At 39.7% G+C, this 20,001-nt stretch overlaps 1 protein-coding gene across 7 annotated transcripts in view; it reads left to right on the top strand.

The window, feature by feature from the left end:
• PHF20 (PHD finger protein 20) overlaps window positions 1–20,001 on the top strand; it is a 138,139-nt gene that overhangs the window by 41,591 nt on the left and 76,547 nt on the right. For all 7 annotated transcript variants that reach the window (XM_059898144.1, XM_059898145.1, XM_059898146.1 and 4 more), the window contains 3 exons: window positions 191–275; window positions 16,175–16,254; window positions 19,097–19,484. In XM_059898144.1, the coding sequence (XP_059754127.1) occupies window positions 191–275; window positions 16,175–16,254; window positions 19,097–19,484 (553 nt within the window). The remainder of the gene's footprint in view (window positions 1–190; window positions 276–16,174; window positions 16,255–19,096; window positions 19,485–20,001) is intronic.

The following is a 20,001-nucleotide window of genomic DNA, read 5'->3' as shown; positions in this document are numbered from 1 at the left end:
AAAAGTCTGTGTCTAGCCCTTTTGTTTTGGCTCCCAATGCTGAACAGCAGAAATATCTTCCTCCATCCCAGTAGCCATCTCCCCTTCCTGCCCTTGTCAATTTCAGCTTCTTTTATGAATTCTGTTACTATGTATGTCCTATGAAATTGGATTGGTAACAGGATCTTTTTTGTTTTTTAATATTTTTTAGGAATTTCAAATAAATGAGCAGGTCCTTGCTTGCTGGTCTGATTGTCGTTTTTACCCAGCCAGAGTCACTGCTGTTAACAAGGATGGTAAGGCATTTGAGTTGTAATTGTTTCTACTCTTGACGTAGGGGTGAGTTTGTAATATTGGAGTTTGAGAGTGTATTTTCAGTATGTATTTATTGCCTAGGAATCCTCTTTCTTTAAGTTAATTACTCTGTCAGGAGTTAAGAAGAAATTATAAATGGAGAGAAAGGTAGGTTAAAGAGGGGGAGTTTGGTTCTTTGCCTTCTAAAACAGTCATGGTTCATCTGTCACTCTGCTGGGAAGTGTGTAGGTTCTTGCGGTCTAGGAGTTCCTAATATAATAGATGAAATAAATCCCTAATAATCCTTTTAGTTATTTGTGAACAGCCTAGAAATGAAGCAAACAGCAAACTTTTCTTAAAAATGTGCTTTGTGGATGCAAGGTGATTGAGAGTGGTCTGTAGTGTCAGAGGTACTAGTTGAAATTGGGGTACTGGGATTTAGAGCACTGAGCTGGAATGCCTTTGCCAGAGTTTAGAACATGTGAGGAGTCAGGACTGGGAACATGTCCCAAAGAGGCTCATTTTGCTAATACAAAGGCAAGAGAAGAGGAGGGTCATGAAGGTAATAGGTGTGGTCAGCATCCTGACACACAGAGAACACACTGGGGGTTCAAGTGATACCTTTTTTCCTTTTTTTACCATTTTCTACCAAGATGTTTGTGGTATGTCCATGATTCCTACAGTGAATATTTAGGGCAAACAGACCTCTTAGTACCAGTGTTAGGGGTGACTCTAAGGCCACATTGATTTTTCATTCAGTGAAGTTATTCAAGTATTTATTCAGCACTCTGCTGGACTTCGGGGTGACCAAGAAGTTTTGTCTGAGAATGGGTTGAAATGGTCAAAAATGAACATACATTTGCATGTAGCAGAAATTTTAGTTCCTCTCTTGCTACATTCACCCCACCCCCAGTCCCGGCAGCTGTTAGACCAGTGTGGGTTGACAGATGTAGGTTATCCTTAAACCACAGTTCTTCTACCACAGGCCTCCAAAGCAAGGTTGTATCTTCTAAGTTGTCTAAACAGTTACTGATCCTCCTGTTCATGGTTGATTAAGTCTTTTTGGTAGTCCCTTGTTTCCCTAAGTTACTTTTATAAGCCAGTGTTCAAAATAAAATCCTGTTACTATTTTTCATATGTATCACTTTAACCTAAAAATTTATTTTAAAGGAAAGCTTACATGTTATTAAACTGCTTTAAATCCTTTTAGTAGAAGACATAGTTTATTATATCAGACACTCATTAAATATAATTTATAGGTCCATTTTTATAAAAAGGGTGACTGATCTCACTTAATATGGGGTAAATCAAGTCAAACTCATAGCAGAAAAAGCTACAATGATGTACTGTACAGCACAGGTAATATAGCCAGTACTTTTTTAAAAATAAATTTATTTATTTATTTTTGGCTGCATTGGGTCTTTGTTGCTGTACGCGAGCTTTCACTAGTTGTGGCGAGTGGGGGCCACTCTTCGTTGCGGTGCGCGGGCTTCTCATCATGGTGGCTTCTCCTGTTGCAGAGCACGGGCTCTAGGCGTGCGGACTTAGTAGTTGTAGAACGTGGGCTCAGTAGTTGTGGCTCGTGGGCTCTAGATGGCAGGCTCAGCAGCTGTGGCGCACAGGCTATGTTGCTCCGCGGCATGTGGGATCTTCCCGGACCAGGGCTCGAACCCGTGTCCCCTGCACTGGCAGGCGGATTCTTAACCACTGCGCCACCAGGGAAGCCCTGGGTCTGAAATCTTTTGAAGTGATCATTTAAGGACTAAAAGTCATTGGCCGAATTATTGGCCGTAGTTAATTAAGGTTTTTAAATGTCTTTTAAACTTTGGCAACCAGAGCTTTGCAAGTTGCTTTAAAAAATCTTTTCAGTTTATTTCCTCCATGAGCTAAAATTGTAGGAGGGAGAGTCTTGAGGTAATTTGTTCCTACAATGGTCATTTGCTACCCTAATATATTAGTTCTATAAGCTTCAAATTCTGTTCAGTGAAATTTAGTTAACTGGAGGACATTGAAAATGAGTGGATATTTTTGGGAGAACCTGTTTTCCCCAGAGTTCTTCGGTCTGAAGTCCTGTATTATGCTGCCATCCTTTCTGGTTCTTGAGATTAATTGGAAGAGGGAGGAGAAGGAGGGACATGGGGGAGGGGCAATCCTTAAAGTTAATGGAACCAGCTGTGTGGCATTATTGCTACCTCGTGGACTGGGAAGGAAAGCTAGCCTTTGTGGGTGCTCAGATCTGTGCCTGATTTTGAGATGAAATAATGACTCTTAGGTGCTGCCTTTGGGTTAGGTTTTTTTTTTTTTAAAGGAATCTTACTTTGTGTGGTCAAAGCTGGCTAAGATTGGACAGATTTATTTATAAGGTTTATTTATTTATTTATTTATTTATTTTGGCTGTGTTGGGTCTTCGTTTCTGTGCGAGGGCTTTCTCTAGTTGTGGCAAGCGGGGGCCACTCTTCATCGCGGTGCGCGGGCCTCTCACTATCGCGGCCTCTCTTGTTGCGGAGCACAGGCTCCAGACGCGCAGGCTCAGTAGTTGTGGCTCACGGGCCTAGTTGCTCCGTGGCATGTGGGATCTTCCCAGACCAGGTCTCGAACCCGTGTCCTCTGCATTAGCAGGCAGATTCTCAACCACTGCGCCACCAGGGAAGCCCCTGGGTTAGGTTTAATCCAGGGGAGCTGGCAGTTTCTAGCTCATGATTTATTCTAGTAGTTCAATTGCAGGATTGGGAGGGACAATGCTGGACTCTAATTTCACTCTTTCCCTGATGTTTTCTGCCCTGCCTCCATTCCGTCTGTAGCAGGGGCCACCACGGCTTAATGGTGCTGTGAGAAGAACCTCTGCAGGCAAGGTGGTGCCTTTATTTCCTGTAAAAGTTATTCTTTTTGGTGCTGCTAGGAGGAGGCTGGGGATATAGTGAAGTCACTTTCTATAGCTTCATCTTGGGAAGGCTTGGTCTGATTTTTCTGCCGTTCTTAACCTCCTTGATGGTTTTGCAGAGGCTGAGCGTTGACTGAGCAGGCTGGTGGGTAGTGGCCCTAGCCAGAGTGGAGAGCACTGGCTGCTGGCATTGGGAATCCGGCATGACTGAATCACAACCAGAGAGCAACTTTTATTTTTTATTTTATTTAATTATTTTTTTGCAGCAATAAACTTGACATGTTTATTAATTAAACTATCACTTAAATTTAAAAAGTGCATAGAAAATAAAAGTTTAAAAACTCCTTTTTTTTACAACTATGTACACTTTTTACTTTTACATTCAGTCTTTTGTTGACAGCTTTCAGCACTATTATTTTTTGAATTGTTAAAGTATTTTCCTTCATCCCTGTCACAGGGAGTTAACACTGATGGACTTTAGACACATTTTTTCTTTTTTTTCTCTTTTTCTCTAACCAGAAGCTTGGAAGAACACAAGGAAAAAAAAAAAACCCAAAAGATCTGTTTTACATGAATAAGTTGTCAAGAAATGTCTTATTTCTAGAAAAGAAGCTTGTCATCTGTTGAGTTTTTGATAGCAAATTTTAGAGTTTCATAAGGGAGTTATTTAGCACTTGGAAACTGGGGAGAGCAATGCCATGTTATTTAGCCCTTTTCATCTGGAATGATTCCTTGGCAGTGGCAGTTAAGCATCATTTTGTGTGAAGGCAGCCACACCTGGTAGCCTTGTTAGATCCTTGGTCTGTGTTGGAGAAAAAGAAGGGATTCTACTTCCAGGGAATCTGTTTGGAAGCCATCTCTGGTGAGTTGACCACGCCTCTGCTCAGCTCCCGTTTTTATGCAGAGGATGTCAGAGCCGCTTGTCTGTCAGGGGGTTTGTGCCCCTGCTCTGCAAGGCATTCTCTCTGGGGGAAACTGAAAGTAGGTTCACATTTACAACAAAATGAGGAATCATTCCTTCCTGTTGATCTGTGGTTAACTTGAGTGCGCAGGCGAATCAGGTCCCTCTTCCTTAAAATTATGCATATCCTTGGGTCACGTGCCCCCCTCGTCCCCTCCTTGTACCCCAGTTCAATCTCTTTGTTCATTGCCTAGAGTCTGCATTTAAACTGGGAGATTTTATGGAAATGGTCTTATTTCTAGAGTCTCTGGTTGAAGCAGTTACTATTTTTTGTTTTCTTCATGCTGTAACTGAACCTACATTTGAAATGTGGGAACACTGGGACTATGAGCAGCTTTGAATAGAGATAAAAGGACCATTTAGGCCCATACATGCAGGTGCTAGCTTGGCTCCTATCTTCTATGGGGGGAAAGGGGGTTCTCTTTCAAAGTGACTTGGTAGATGATGGTAATTAGAACCACATATTGATCCCTTGCTCTGTGACAGTCCCTTTGCTAAGCAATTTCCATATCTGATCTTATTTAGTCTTCACACAAACATGGAAAGGTTGTTGCCGTCAACCCCATCCACATTTTACAGATGAGGAACTGAGCTCACAGGAGAAACTGCTTGAGGTTACAGAGCATATAGATAAATGGTAGCCTGAGGTCTGAATGGAGGTCTGTGGTGCTCCAAGTTTCCTGAAACTGCAGTTCCTACAGTACCAGGCTGCTTCTCTGGAGCAGGGTTTTCCTTAAACAGCAGAAGTTGTCAGGGCCAGATGCTCGCTGGCGGAGTGTGTGTGTACGTGCACCTGATACGGTAGGGTGAGTGTAGATGGTCTGTACTTCCTGGAGCCGGGTGGTGTCTTGAGAGCCCTGATTGGAGACAGGCCCTGTCCCAGTCCCTGCTTGATGATTATAAGCAGTTCACTCTCCTTGCTCTGGACTCATCTGAGCAGTTAGAAATGGGAGAAGGAATTGGACTAGATGAGCATTTTTGGAAATTGTTGGCTACAGAACCTAAGCCCATTATGTAAAATTTCTAAGAGGAAAAGACTTAGGGGGAGGTTGCCTGCAAGCATGCACTTATCCCATCCCTCTGCCCACCCCCTTAGGCACATTTGTGGGAACCTCAGGACTTTGAGAAACCATGTTTGAAAGCTCTTATCCATGATATTATGGAATTCTCTGACTCCTGGAGAATGAGCGGGATAGTAAAAGGGCCCTGAGTCACACTTATGGTAGATTTCAAGAGCAACAGAAATCGGTCCTTTCTAGAGTCACCTGTTTCCTTGGTCCTAGAGAAGATGAGCTTTCTACACGTCTCTAGTTTTGTTCTTACATCCCTTCTGCTATTACGGACTTCTGTAAGGTTGTCTGATATGCTGAGTTCTTAACCCCCAGAGGGCAAAGCCAGGAAGCTTTGTTTCATCTGGTAAAGACAGGAGCTTCTTAAGGGAGCCTGAGGCAGGTGAGCTTTGTGTCAAGAATGTTCTTATTTTGGATTCTGTCATTTACATGTTTTTTGTTTATGGCCATGGGAGAGCTCTGTTGCCAGCCACCCTTGGGAGGACTCTGTGGGAAGACATTCTTTTAGTTATGCATGAAACCATTAAAGTAGATTTGGGGCCTCTCTCCAGAAGTGGGTCTAGACCATTGTTGTCTGTGAGATGTGTTGTTTTGTTCCCTCTGATTTATTGAAGCCCAGGTTAGGCTGTGTGCATGATCAAGGGAGAAAGTTTCAAGATGATCCCTTGTAGTTCTTCGGAAGTAAAAAGGGTCAGGACCAGGATATTGTTATCTAAGGACAGTGGCCCCTGAGCACCTTTGGCCATAGTTTGGGTCATTTCAGAGTGGCCAGTGGTGCTCTGGGTTTGTGGTTTAGAATTGAGGCTGAGGGACCTGGGGAATAGGCAGTGTGGGGTGGTGGGAGAAGAATTAGTCAGAGGTCAGCAGACAGGCTTGGGTTCTGCTTCTAGCTCTGTTGTAGACTTCCATGGAACTCGGGGTCCATCCCTTCATCTAAGGCCTCCATTCTGAGCCTGCTGTCAGGACTAAGCTTCAAAATTGACTTCAAGTAGCTGAAAATGTTGGACTTTTGGGTAGCATTTTGTCCTTCTGGATGTTTGAAATGTCTGTAAAAATGGGCAGTTTTCATTTTGATGTAACGGATGATGAACTTTGTTGATAAGATAGTTGAAAGTATAGACATGGGTGGCTTGTTGGCATGCTTAATATTTAAGATTTCTTGAGAATTGGGTTCTTAAGGTCCCCACCCCCAAACCCCCATCCTTAGACTGACCAGAGCTTTGCCATGGTTGCTTGAAAAGAGTCTGTTTAGAGTTCCACAGCCTTGCTTATTATCATTGCTCCTTTGCTTGCCAACACCCTCACAATAGAGGCAGGAAGACAGGAACCCAGGTCTTTGTTGTAAGTATTCATCAGTCATTGCTGACGTGCCTTATGTAGAATACTTATCATAGCCTGTCATCTCATTGCTTGCTTTAACCAACCAATTATATATATCTGTATAAGTATTATTTATATTTATATATATATATATACATAAATAAATATATATATATATATATATACAAATATATATATATATATATAAAACCAGCTGTGTATCCTTGTGTCTATCTTGTTTGCTAGCCACTTTTCTGTGTTGGTGACACTTGTGACAAATAATCACTTTTATTTTGTAATTACGAGGAGTAAAACAGTAGGTAGTTACTCATTGTTTACAACAGTGGTTCTCAGACTTCAGTGTGCACCAGAGTCACCTCAAGGCTTTATTAAACTTTTTTTTTTTTTACTTTTAAAAAAATTTTATTTTATTGACGTATAGTTGTGTTAGTTATAGGTATAAAGCAAGGTGATTCAGTTATACCTATATATACATTCTTTTTTTCATATTTTCCATTATGGTATATCACAAGATATTGAATATAGTTCCCTGTGCTATACAGTAAGATCTTGTTGTTTCTCCATTCTTTTTTTTTTTTTAATTTTTGAATTTTATTTATTTTTTTATACAGCAGGTTCTTATTAGTCATCAATTTTTTTTTTTTTAATTTATTTTATTTATTTATTTTTGTCTGCGTTGGGTCTTCTTTGCTGCACGCGGGCTTTCTCTAGTTGTGGCGAGCAGGGGCTACTCTTGGTTACGGTGCACAGGCTTCTCATTGCAGTGGCTTCTCTCGTTGCTGAGCTTGGGCTCTAGGCCTGCGGGCTTCAGTAGTTGTGGCATGCGGGCTCAGTAGTTGTGGCTCGCGGGCTCTAGAGTGCAGACTCAGTAGTTGTGGCGCATGGGCTTAGTTGCTCCGCGGCATGTGGGATCTTCCCGGACCAGGGCTCGAATCCGTGTCCCCTGCATTGGCACGCGGATTCTTAACCACTGCGCCACCAGGGAAGCCCCAGTCATCAGTTTTATACACAACAGTGTATACATGTCAATCCCAATTGCCCAATTCATCACACCACCACCACCACCACCCCCCCCGCCACTTTCCCCCCTTGGTGTCCATACGTTTGTTCTCTATATCTGTGTCTCAATTTCTGCCCTGCAAACCAGTTCATCTGTACCATTTTTCTAGGTTCCACATATATGCATTAATATACAGTATTTGTTTTTCTCTTTCTGACTTACTTTGTATGACTGTCTCTAGATCCATCCATGTCTCAACAAATGACTCAATTTCGTTCCTTTTTATGGCTGAGTAATATTCCATTGTATATATCTACCACTTCTTTATCCATTCGTCTGTCGATGGGCATTTAGGTTGCTTCCATGACCTGGCTATTGTAAATAGTGCTGCAGTGAACATTGGGGTGCATGTGTCTTTTTGAATTATGGTTTTCTCTGGGTATATGCCCAGTAGTGGGATTGCTGGATCATACGGTAATTCTATTTTTAGTTTCTTAAGGAACCTCCATGCTGTTCTCCATAGTGGCTGTATCAATTTGCATTCCCACCAACAGTGCACACCCTCTCCAGCATTTTCTGATGATGCCCATTCTAACTGGTGTGAGGTGATACCTCATTGTAGTTTTGATTTGCATTTCTCTAATAATTAGTGATGTTGAGCAGCTTTTCATGTGCTTCTTGGCCATCTGTATGTCTTCTTTGGAGAAATGTCTGTTTAGGTCTTCTGCCCATTTTTGGATTGGGTTGTTTGTTTTTTTAATATTGAGCTGCATGAGCTGTTTATATATTTTGGAGATTAATCCTTTGTCCGTTGATTCATTTGCAAATATTTTCTCCCATTCTGAGGGTTGTCTTTTCATCTTGTTTATGGATTCCTTTGCGGTGCAAAAGCTTTGAAGTTTCATTAGGTCCCATTTGTTTATTTTTGTTTTTATTTCCATTACTCTAGGAGGTGGATCAAAAAAGATCTTGCTGTGATTTATGTCAAAGAGTGTTCTTCCTATGTTTTCCTGTAGGAGTTTTATAGTGTCCAGTCTTACATTTAGGTTTCTAATCCATTTTGAGTTTATTTTTGTGGTGTTAGGGAGTGTTCTAATCTCATTCTTTTACATGTGGCTGTCCAGTTTTCCCAGCACCACTTACTGAAGAGACTGTCTTTTCTCCATTGTATATCCTTGCCTCCTTTGTCATAGATTAGTTGACCATAGGTGTGTGGGTTTATCTCTGGGCTTTCTGTCTTGTTCCATTGATCTATATTTCTGTTTTTGTGCCAGTACCATATTGTCTTGATGACTGTAACTTTGTAGTATAGTCTGAAGTTAGGGAGTCTGATTCCTCCAGCTCTGCTTTTTTTTTTTCCTCAAGACTGCTTTGGCTATTCGGGGTCTTTTGTGTCTCCATACAAATTATAAGATTTTTTGTTCTAGTTCTGTAAAAAATAACTTTGGTAATTTGATAGGGATTGCATTCAATCTGTAGGGATTGTATTGCTTTGGATAATATTGTCATTTTCACAATATTGATTCTTCCAATCCAAGAACATGGCATATCTCTCCATCTATTCGTGTCATCTTTAATTTCTTTCATCAGTGTCTTATAGTTTTCTGCATACAGGTCTTTTGTCTCCCTAGGTAGGTTTATTCCTAGGTCTTTTATTCTTTTTGTTGCAGTGGTAAATGGGAGTGTTTCCTTAATTTCTCTTTCAGATTTTTCATCATTAGTATATAGGAATGCAAGAGATTTCTGTGCATTAATTTTGTATCCTGCAACTTTACCAAATTCATTGATTAGCTCTAGTAGTTTTCTGGTGGCATCTTTAGGATTCTCTATGTATAGTATCATGTCATCTGCAAACAGTGACAGTTTTACTTCTTCTTTTCCAATTTGTATTCCTTTTTTTTCTTTTTCTTCTCTGATTGCCGTAGCTAAGACTTCCAAAACTATGTTGAATAATAGTGGTGAGAGTGGACATCCTTGTCTTGTTCCTGATCTTAGAGGAAACGCTCTCAGTTTTTCACCATTGAGAATCATGTTTGCTGTGGGTTTGTTGTATATGGCCTTTATCATGTTGAGGTACGTTCCCTCTATGCCTACTTTCCGGAGAGTTTTTATCATAAATGGGTGTTGAATTTTGTCAAAAGCTTTTTCTGCGTCTGTTGAGATGATCATATGGTTTTTATTCTTCAGTTTGTTAATATGGTGTATCACATCGATTGATTTGCGTATATTGAAGAATCCTTGCATCTCTGGGATAAATCCCACTTGATCATGGTGTATGATCCTTTTAATGTGTTGTTGGATTCTGTTTGTTAGTATTTTGTTGAGGATTTTTGCATCTATATTCATCAGTGATATTCGTCTGTAATTTTCTTTTTTTCGTAGTATCTTTGTCTGGTTTTGGTATCAGGGTGATGGTGGCCTCATAGAATGAGTTTGGGAGTGTTCCTTCCTCTGCAATTTTTTGGAAGAGTTTGAGAAGGATGGGTGTTAGCTCTTCTCTAAATGTTTGATAGAATTCACCTGTGAAGCCATGTGGTCCTGGACTTTTGTTTGTTGGAAGAGTTTTAATCACAGTTTCAATTTCATTACTTGTGATTGGTCTGTTCATATTTTCTGTTTCTTCCTGGTTCAGTCTTGGAAGGTTATACCTTTCTAAGAATTTGTCCATTTCCTCCAGGTTGTCCATTTTATTGGCATAGAGTTGCTTGTAGTAGTCTCTTAGGATGCTTTGTATTTCTGCGGTGTCTGTTGTAACTTCTCCTTTTTCATTTCTAATTTTATTGATTTGAGTCCTCTCCCTCTTTTTCTTGATGAGTCTGGCTGATGGTTTATCAATTTTGTTGATCTTCTCAAAGAACCAGCTTTTAGTTTTATTGATCTTTGCTATTGTTTTCTTTGTTTCTATTTCTATTTCTGCTCTGATCTTTATGATTTCTTTCCTTCTGCTAACTTTGGGTTTTGTTTGTTCTTCTTTCTCTATTTCTTAGGTGTAAGGTTAGATTGTTTATTTGAAATTTTTCTTGTTTCTTGAGGTAGGCTTCTATAGCTATACACTTCCCTCTTAGAACTGCTTTTGCTGCATCCCATAGGTTTTGGATCGTCGTGTTTTCATTGTCATTTGTCTCTAGGTATTTTTTGATTTCTCTTTGATTTCTTCAGTGATCTCTTGGTTATTTAGTAACATATTGTTTAGCCTCTATGTGTTTGTGTTTTTTACGTTTTTTTCCCTGTAATTCATTTCTAATCTCATAGCGTTGTGGTCAGAAAAGATGCTTGATATGATTTCAGTTTTCTTAAATTTACTGAGGTTTGATTTGTGACCCAAGATGTCATCTATCCTGGAGAATGTTCCGTGCACACTTGAGAAGAAAGTGTAATCTGCTGTTTTTGGATGGAATGTCCTATAAATATCAATTAAATCTATCTGGTCTGTTGTGTCATTTAAAGCTTGTGTTTCCTTATTAATTTTCTGTTTGGATGATCTGTCCATTGGTGTAAGTAAGGTGTTAAAGTCCCCCACTATTATTGTGTTACTGTCGATTTCCTGTTTTATAGCTGTTAGCAGTTGCCTCATGTATTGAGGTGCTCCTATGTTGGGTGCATATATATTTATAATTGTTATATCTTCTTCTTGGATGGATCCCTTGATCGTTATGTAGTGTCCTTCCTTGTCTCTTGTAACATTCTTTATTTTAAAGTCTATTTTATCTGATATGAGTATTGCTACTCCAGCTTTCTTTTGATTTCCATTTGCATGGAATATCTTTTTCCATCCCCTCACTTTCAGTCTGTATGTGTCCCTAGGTCTGAAGTGGGTCTCTTGTAGACAGCATATATATGGGTCTTGTTTTTGTATCCATTCAGCAAGCCTGTGTCTTTTGGTTGGAGCATTTAATCCATTCACGTTTAAGGTAATTATCAATATGTATGTTCCTATGACCATTTTCTTAATTGTTTTGGGTTTGTTTTTGTAGGTCCTTTTCTTCTCTTGTGTTTCCCACTTAGAGAAGTTCTTTTAGCATTATTCTGTTGTAGAGCTGGCTTGGTGGTGCTGAATTCTCTTAGCTTTTGCTTGTCTGTAAAGCTTTTGATTTCGCCATCAAATCTGAATGAGATCCTTGCCGGGTAGAGTACTCTTGGTTGTAGGTTCTTCCCTTTCATCACTTTAAATATATCATGCCACTCCCTTCTGGCTTGTAGAGTTTTTGCTGAGAAATCAGCTGTTAACCTTACGGGAGTTCCCTTGTATGTTATTTGTCATTTTTCCCTTGGCTGCTTTCAGTAATTTTTCTTTGTCTTTAATTTTTGCCAATTTGATTACTATGTGTCTCGGCGTGTTTCTCCTTGGGTTTATCCTGTATGGGACTCTCTGTGTTTCCTGGACTTGGGTGGCTGTTTCCTTTCATGTGTTAGGGAAGTTTTCGACTATAGTCTCTTCAAATATTTTCTCTGGTCTTTTCTCTCTCTCATCTCCTTCTGGGACCCCTAAAATGCGAATGTTGTTGTGTTTAATGTCATCCCAGAGGTCTCTTAGGCTGTCTTCATTTCTTTTCATTCTTTTTTCTTTATTCTGTTCTGCAGCAGTGAATTCCACCATTCTGTCTTCCAGGTCACTTATCCATTCTTCTGCCTCAGTTATTCTGCTATTGATTCCTTCCAGTGTAGTTTTCATTTCAGTTATTGTATTGGTCATCTCTGTTTGTTTGTTCTTTCATTCTTCTAGGTCATTGTTAAACCTTTCTTGCATCTTCTCGATCTTTGCCTTCATTCTTTTTCCGAGGTCCTGGATCATCTTCACTATCATTATTCTGAATTATTTTTCTGGAAGGTTGCCTATCTCCACTTCATTTAGTTGTTTTTCTGGGGTTTTATCTTGTTCCTTCATCTGGTACATAGCCCTCTGCCTTTTCATCTTGTCTGTGTTTCTGTGAATGTGGTTTTCATTGCACAGGCTGCAGGATTGTAGTTCTTCTTGCTTCTGCTGTCTGCCCTCTGGTGGATGAGGCTATCTAAGAGGCTTGTGCAAGTTTCCTGATGGGAGGGGCTGGTGGTGGGTAGAGCTGGCTGTTGCTCTGATGGGCAGAGCTCAGTAAAACTTTAATCCGCTTTACTGCTGGTGGGTGGGGCTGGATTCCCTCCCTGTTGGTTGTTTGGCCTGAGGCAGCCCAACACTAGAGCCTACCCATGCTCTTTGGTGGGGCTAATGGCAGACTCTGGGAGGGCTCATGCCAAGGAGTACTTCCCAGAACTTTTGTTGCCAGTGTCCTTGTCCTCACGGTGAGACAGAGCCACCCCCTGCCTCTGCAGGAGACCCTCCAACACTAGCAGGTAGGTCTGGTTCAGTCTTCCCTGGGGTCACTGCTCCTTCCCCTGGGTCCCAATGCGCACACTACTTTGTGTGTGCCCTCCAAGAGTGGAGTCTCTGTTTCCTCCAGTCCTGTCAAAGTCCTGCAATCAAATCCCACTAGCCTTCAAAGTCTGATTCTCTAGGAATTCCTCCTCCCGTTGCCAGACCCCTAGATTGGGAAGCCTGACGTTGAGCTCTGAACCTTCACTCCAGTTGGTGGACTTTTGTGGTATAAGTGTTCTCCAGTTTGTCAGTCACCCACCCAGCAGTTATGGGATTTGATTTTATTGTGATTGTGCCCCTCCTACCATCTCATTGTGGCTTCTCCTTTGTCTTTGGATGTGGGGTATGTTTTTTGGTGAGTTCCAGTGTCTTCCTGTTGATGATTGTTCAGCAGTTAGTTGTGATTTTGGTGTTCTTGCAAGATGGAGTCTTTTTTTTTTTTTTAATTTTTGGTTGCATTGTGTCTTCGTTGCTGCGTGCAGGCTTTCTTCTAGTTGTGGCGAACAGGGGCTGCACTTTGTTGCGGTGTGTGGGCTTCTCATTGCAGTGGCTTCTCTTGTTGAGGAGCATGGGCTCTATGTGCGTGGGCTTCAGTAGTGGCTCACAGGCTGTAGAGCACAGGCTTAGTAGTTGTGGCTCATGGGCTTAGCTGCTCTGTAGCATGTAGGATCTTCCAGGACCAGGGCTGGAACCTGTGTCCCCTGAATCGGCCGACAGATTCTTAACCACTGCACCACCAGCGAAGTCCTCAAGCCCTTATTAAAACACATATCTGTGTCACACTGCCAGAGTTTTTGATTCAGCATATTGAGGGTGGGGCTGATAACTTGCATTTCCAGTAATTTCACAGGGTTGTTGATGCTGCTGGTCTGGGGACTACACTTTGAGAAACACTGGTTACAGTGAGCCTGGCGCTGTGTGAGAAACTAGTGTCAGATGTGGTCTCTAGCCTTGGAGAGCCTGCCTTCGATTTGGGATCTGCCTTCTATATGAAGGCACCTAAATGTGAGGCTCTGCAGGCCAGGTACCAAATGAGTCTGAGAAGTTCAGAGGAGGGAGAACTCTCCAGTAGCAGGGAAGTCAGGAAACTTTTACTGAACTATTGTGGTCTTTTGAGCTGAGTGCTTAAGGATCAATGAGTGGCACATTACAGGCAGGAAAACACTTTGATAAAGATGTGGAGGTGGAAATGTTACAAGACAGTTTCAGTGGGTGGCAAGTAGCTAGTCACTTTGTGTTGGTGGGTATTGTATGCTGGTAATTCGAAATAAGGTTTGAAAAATAATTGGGCTCAGATTGCTTGGACTTTGAACACTGAAGAGGGAGGGTTTCAGTAGAGGTGGCTAGCCATGGGCAGGACCCTATTCAGGGCTGGAGGAGAGGGCCGGTGGGTGGGGAGAGAATGTATAAGAAGGAGGCAACCAGCCAGAAGATCTTAACTTCATCGTTGCATTATTCTGCTCCCAACCCTTGGGGTTTATTTTATTTCTTCCATGTTGGGTAGTAAATTGGTCCTGAAAACTGACCATGTTTACTAGTGGTAAATCATTACATGACTACCAGTGGTTCATTGATAATCTTGACAAGATTAACTGTAATTTTTTTTTTTTTTTTAATAAATCCCTGGGACCAAAAAGAAAAAAAAAGAGAGAGAGAGAGAGAGAGAGAGAAATGGGTGGGTTCTAAAATGCAAAAGTTTGAAAGTGTTGGTTTGAGTACAGGTAATGAGAACTTTTGTAGTTGGATGCGTTATTTGGGGAGATAAGATTATTTGTATTTCCAGTTTCGGTTTTTTAGCAGAGAGTGATTTTTGTTGGACTTAAAAAAAAAAAAAAAAAGGAACAAAACTAACAATGTAGCGGTCACCATTTAGTGCTTTGGCCTAGTCTCTATTTTGAAACATTGTAATATGCAGCTAATTCATATGGATTTTGAGAGTAATGTGACCTCTAAAAACATAATACCTTTAGCAGATGGTCGTATTTCTTTTAAAGTTTAAAAGATATTACTACTTCTAAGCCCAGAAAATAAAGATTAAGTGATAAACATTAATAATTCACCAAGCAATAAATAAATTTGTATTTTCCTTATATCCTATTTTTTTTAATTGAAGTATAGTTGACATACAATATTATATGTTACAGGTGTAAATATAGTGATTCACAATTTTTAAAGGTTACACTCCATTTATAGTTCTTATAAAATATTGGCTATATTCCCTGTGTTGAATAATATATCCTTGTAGATTATTTTATACATAATAGTTTGTACTTCTTAATCTCCTATCCCTATTTTGCCTCTCCTCTGTTTCCTTCTCCCTACGGGTAACCACTAGTTTGTTCTCTGTGTCTGTGAATCTGTTTCTTTTTTGTTATATTCACTACTTTGTTGTATTTTTTAGATTCCACACGTGAGATCATATAGTATTTGTCTTGTCTAATTTATTTCACTTAGCATAATACTCTCCAAGTCCATCCATGTTGCTGCAAATGTCAAAATTTCATTCTTTTTTCATGGTTGAGTAGTATTCCATTGTATATGTATATGTATATATATGTACCACCTCTTTTATCCATCCATCTGTTGATGGACACTTAGATTGCTTCCATATCTTGGCAATTGTAAATAATGCTGTGAACATTGGGGTGCATGTATCTTTTCGAATTAGTGCTTTTGTTTTTTTCAGATATATACCAAGGAGTGGAATTGCTGGGTCATGTGGTAATTCTATTTTTAGTATTTTGAGAAACCTCTATACAGTTTTTTCCACAGTGGCTGTACCAGTTTACATTCCCACCAAGAGTGTAACACAATATATCTTTCCATCTTCAGTTTCTTACATCAGTGTCTTATAGTTTTCCATGTACAGGTCTTTTACCTCCTTAGGTAGGTTTATTCCTCGGTATCTTATTCTTTTTGATGCAACAATAAATGGGATTGTTCCCTTAATTTCTCTGATAGTTCATTGTTGGTGTTTCCTTACATTCTTAATTGTTTTACTGCTCTTTGTTCTTGGTCTAAGTCAGTGCAAGTTTTTAAGATTTAGTGAAGCACCATAAAAATGAGGTTTTTTTTGATGGATTTTGATTTGTACAGATAAAAAGATTTGTAAAGATAAAGAGGAAAAGGCAAGTGTACTATTATCTTGGACATAAGTAAGATTGAATGTGATTCTTGAACAACTTTTTAATTCCCATATGTTTATTATTGTGGTTGGAGCTCCCTTGTGTTTATGCTTTGAAAAGTTTTGTTGCTTTCATGAAACTGCAAGTTAAAATCATATCTTTTTGAATTTTAGGTACTTACACTGTGAAATTTTATGATGGAGTAGTTCAGACTGTCAAACATATTCATGTCAAAGCTTTTTCGAAAGATCAGGTGAGAGATGTGGTTTTATGCTTTGTGGTATGAATAATGCTAATGTTATAGTTTTGTTTCTCAAAGATGTTACATTTGTTTATGATGACAAAATCTTTCCTTCATCTGACATGATTTCACCAGAGAGCAATACACAAGTTTTCAGAAATTGTAAATATTTGTCTCTCTCTCTGCCTTTTTCTTTTCATACCAATTCTTTTCAGAAATGCCAGTACTTGAGTACCATTACCTGTTATCTGTCTTTTTCCCAAAGCACTGGTTGTTATTCTTTTTTCTCTCTTCCTGTGCCCTGCCCACAGAGCTGTTTCCCCTCACAGGGAACTTGCTGAGTGGTTGAAGAGATGGAGATATTTTCTCCTCATCTGACTTTGTCCTTCAGCTCAGGACCATGGCTTGGTGGTTACGGAGCCGCCATTTGGCATAGATTTGGCAAACACTTGTGCTAGATGTGCCTGGGTTGAAAATTTTGTTTCCTTTTGTCCCTTTCACCATCCATGTACTTGTCTAAGCACGGGTCCTGAGTTTTGATACTGGAAATATGGTGCACACAGATAGATGCTGGCCATCTAGAAGTGTTGCCTACTTTCTTCATGATTTTTTTTTCCCTTTTAGTTTTTTTCATATTTATGTCTTAATGAAATAGCTGAGGGGAAAGATTCTGATTGTAACTAATTGTTATTTACTTCTTTGGGTGGTTGTTGATATGACAGTATTTGGTAATCCTGGAACCTTCTAATAAATTCTTCTGAACATGTATTTAGCAATTCCAAAGCATCGTGATGCATGATATTGTTAAAGATAATCTCAAAAGTGTTTTTGCCTTTCTGGTTTTCCTCTTCAGAAAATTGACAAAATTATAGATAGATAGAGGACTGTATTAAGAACATGTCCAGAACTGTCAGATTGTATCTAGAATTTCCACAAATGGAAGTCTAGGGCTCCACATAACAAACGTTCATCTGTTTCCTCTGATTGATAGTACTCATGGTGCCTTGGCTTGGGGATGGGCACCTCACCCTGTATGGATTTGTGGGTCTTCAGTCCTCAATTCCCAGCTGCCTCTGAGTGTCTCATGTCATCTCAGACCTGGCAGGTGGTCAAGCACAGGCCCATGGCTCCTGTTTGTTTTTCTTTTCCAAGAGGACATAGTGGTTTGGATAAATGACTTCTCAGCTAGGCCACTTACAAAGCAAAATTTCTTACAAATATCTGTCAGACAATTTTTAAAGCTTTTTTCATGTAGTATTAGAGTAGATTTTTTTTTGTTTTTTGTTTTTTAAATAGGATTGTACTGCCCTAAGTGGTTTGATAATCTATATTTCAGGAACATTTATCTTTTTTTGAAGTTATAGAAACAATATATGTTTGCTGTAGAAAACTTAGAAAGTACAGAAAAGTGCAAAGAAAGTAAAAATTGTATAATTCTATCATCTAGATGCAATTGCTCAGAACATTTTAATGTATAGCCTTCTGTATTTTTTTAAAAAGATATTTATGTATATATATTTTTCTTTTCCAAATTTGAGTCATATGTTACTGTTCTATAACTTGCTCTTTTAACAAAATAACATTTTCCCAAATTCCTAAGTACTGTATGGGAATATAGCTTTTAATGGCTAAGTAGTATTTATAATATGTATGTAACCCTACTTTGTGTAACCAGTTTTCTAATGGTCATTTAAGGATATTTGTAAATCTGGGTACACACGTCTGATTATTTTGTTAGCAGATTTCATTTCTAGGAATTCATTCTAGTTCAAAAGTATAAACATAAGACTTTTGACCTAAATTGCCAACCCCCCTTCCTGGTGGTTGCAATTTATATTTCTGCCAGCAGTTACTGAGGAGTGCTTGTTCTCAAACCTGGCTGCTTTCAGAAAATTTTGGGGACTTGAAAAAAATATTTTCTTTTAGTTTCTAACCACAGGGCTTCTCCTTGTTTATTACTTTTCCCTCTGGAACAAATTAAACTTTTACTCACTGTGTATTTAGGCAGTCCTTCCTGCTCCTGGCAGAAATCTGTGTGCCAAGTGTGTGCTTGGTGCTAGGGATCCAATATGAACATGGTGTGGTGGTCTCTGCTCTTCTCTTGAGGTCTTGGAAGAAAGATACTTACACAAATAAACTTAATTGTAGTTTTGGAAACTCCAGAGCTTTCAGAGCTGGCTTTATTATGAGACAGTATACTAGGACACAAGACTTTTAAGATGAATTTTGAAAAAGTAATTTAGGAGGAAAGTAACCAAGAAACAGTACTTTCTCCTAATGGACAAAAACTCAGTAGCTCAGGAACGCAGTAGGTGGCTTGTTCGACTGAGCACAGCCTTTACCCAGTAGAGGAAGCAAAGACCCTGTTTTTGAGATGGAAAATCTTTACAGCTTTCCGGTTCGCCTCTAGTTATCAGTTTGGGTTCTTCTCTACACAGGACATCAGCATCTGCTGGCAAACTGAGCCAGCCTCTGAAAGGCCCTGGGTCAGTGTAGTCATTCTTGGGAGGAGACGGATGGGGCATGAAGGCATCTCTGTCAAAAAGATTGCTTCCCAGAAGAGGTCCCTGGGGTAGTTGTCTGTCCCTTTAATTATTTTTTAGTGACTTACTAATCAAAAGGGAGATAGCATTGTGTCAGAAGGAATTGAACATGGCTGTTATTTTCTTTAAACTTAGGACTGGTTTTCAAACCTCAGAATATGGGTGTATATTTTCAGTGGTGCTTTCCATTACGTGACCTGATACATGTCCTCTTTTAATTTCTTTGTCTTCATAAGTTTACAAAAAAACATCTGATTTTATATTTGCAAGTAATCCCAAAGTGTGTTTTATCGCTATTTTGCTCATTTTAGAATATTGTGGGTAATGCTAGGCCTAAAGAAACAGAACACAAAAGTCTTTCATCATCTCCTGATAAACGAGAGAAGTTTAAAGAGCAGAGAAAAGCCACAGCCAATGTGAAGAAAGACAAAGAGGACAAAGCCTTAAAGACAGAAAAGAGACCCAAACAGCCTGATAAAGAAGGAAAGTTAATCTGTTCTGAAAAGGGGAAGGTGTCGGAGAAGAGCCTTCCCAAGAACGAGAAGGAAGATAAGGAGAACATTTCAGAAAATGACAGAGAGTATTCTGGAGATGCTCAAGTGGATAAGAAACCTGAAAATGACATTGTGAAGAGTCCACAAGAAAGCTTGAGGGAGCCAAAAAGAAAGCGAGGCAGACCCCCTTCCATAGCTCCTACTGGTGAGTTTCCCAAGTGTGCAATGCCAGAGTGTTCTTCTGTGGTCCTTTGTGGTTCTTTATAACTTCTGTACTTCAAGCCTTTGTTTTTGTGACTGACTTTGAATCATCCTGTCATCTAAAAACAAGTCATGCCCATAGAGCTGAATTTTATGGGAGGCATATATCCAGGTGAACATAAGTTTAGGAAACATGTTCTTGACTGGGCTTCTGGGGTGACAGATAACTCTTCACTAGATACTTCAGCTTATATGATAAAGCCTAATAAGCTAATAACGTCTTTTGCTTTTGCCAGTTCAAATGATTTCACTTTAAGTAAGCTTACTAGAACGTAGAATCAGGAAATAGCATTTTCATGAGCGACATGAAAGGGGAAAGGAGAAGTAAATAGGAGTGGGCATCTGGAGGAGGCGACAAGAAAGAACACTGGACCTAGGAAGGTATGGGTACATTTGAAATTGAGATCTCTGGAGAGTGATTATGGATCAGAAATTTTCCCCGTCTAAATAAAAAGCTGAGA

Source organism: Balaenoptera ricei, chromosome 15 (assembly GCF_028023285.1).
Source record: "Balaenoptera ricei isolate mBalRic1 chromosome 15, mBalRic1.hap2, whole genome shotgun sequence".
Classification (NCBI taxonomy): Eukaryota; Metazoa; Chordata; class Mammalia; order Artiodactyla; family Balaenopteridae; genus Balaenoptera; species Balaenoptera ricei.
The sequence above is the reverse complement of the archived record's forward strand: the minus strand, read 5'-3'. Positions and strand labels throughout refer to the sequence as shown.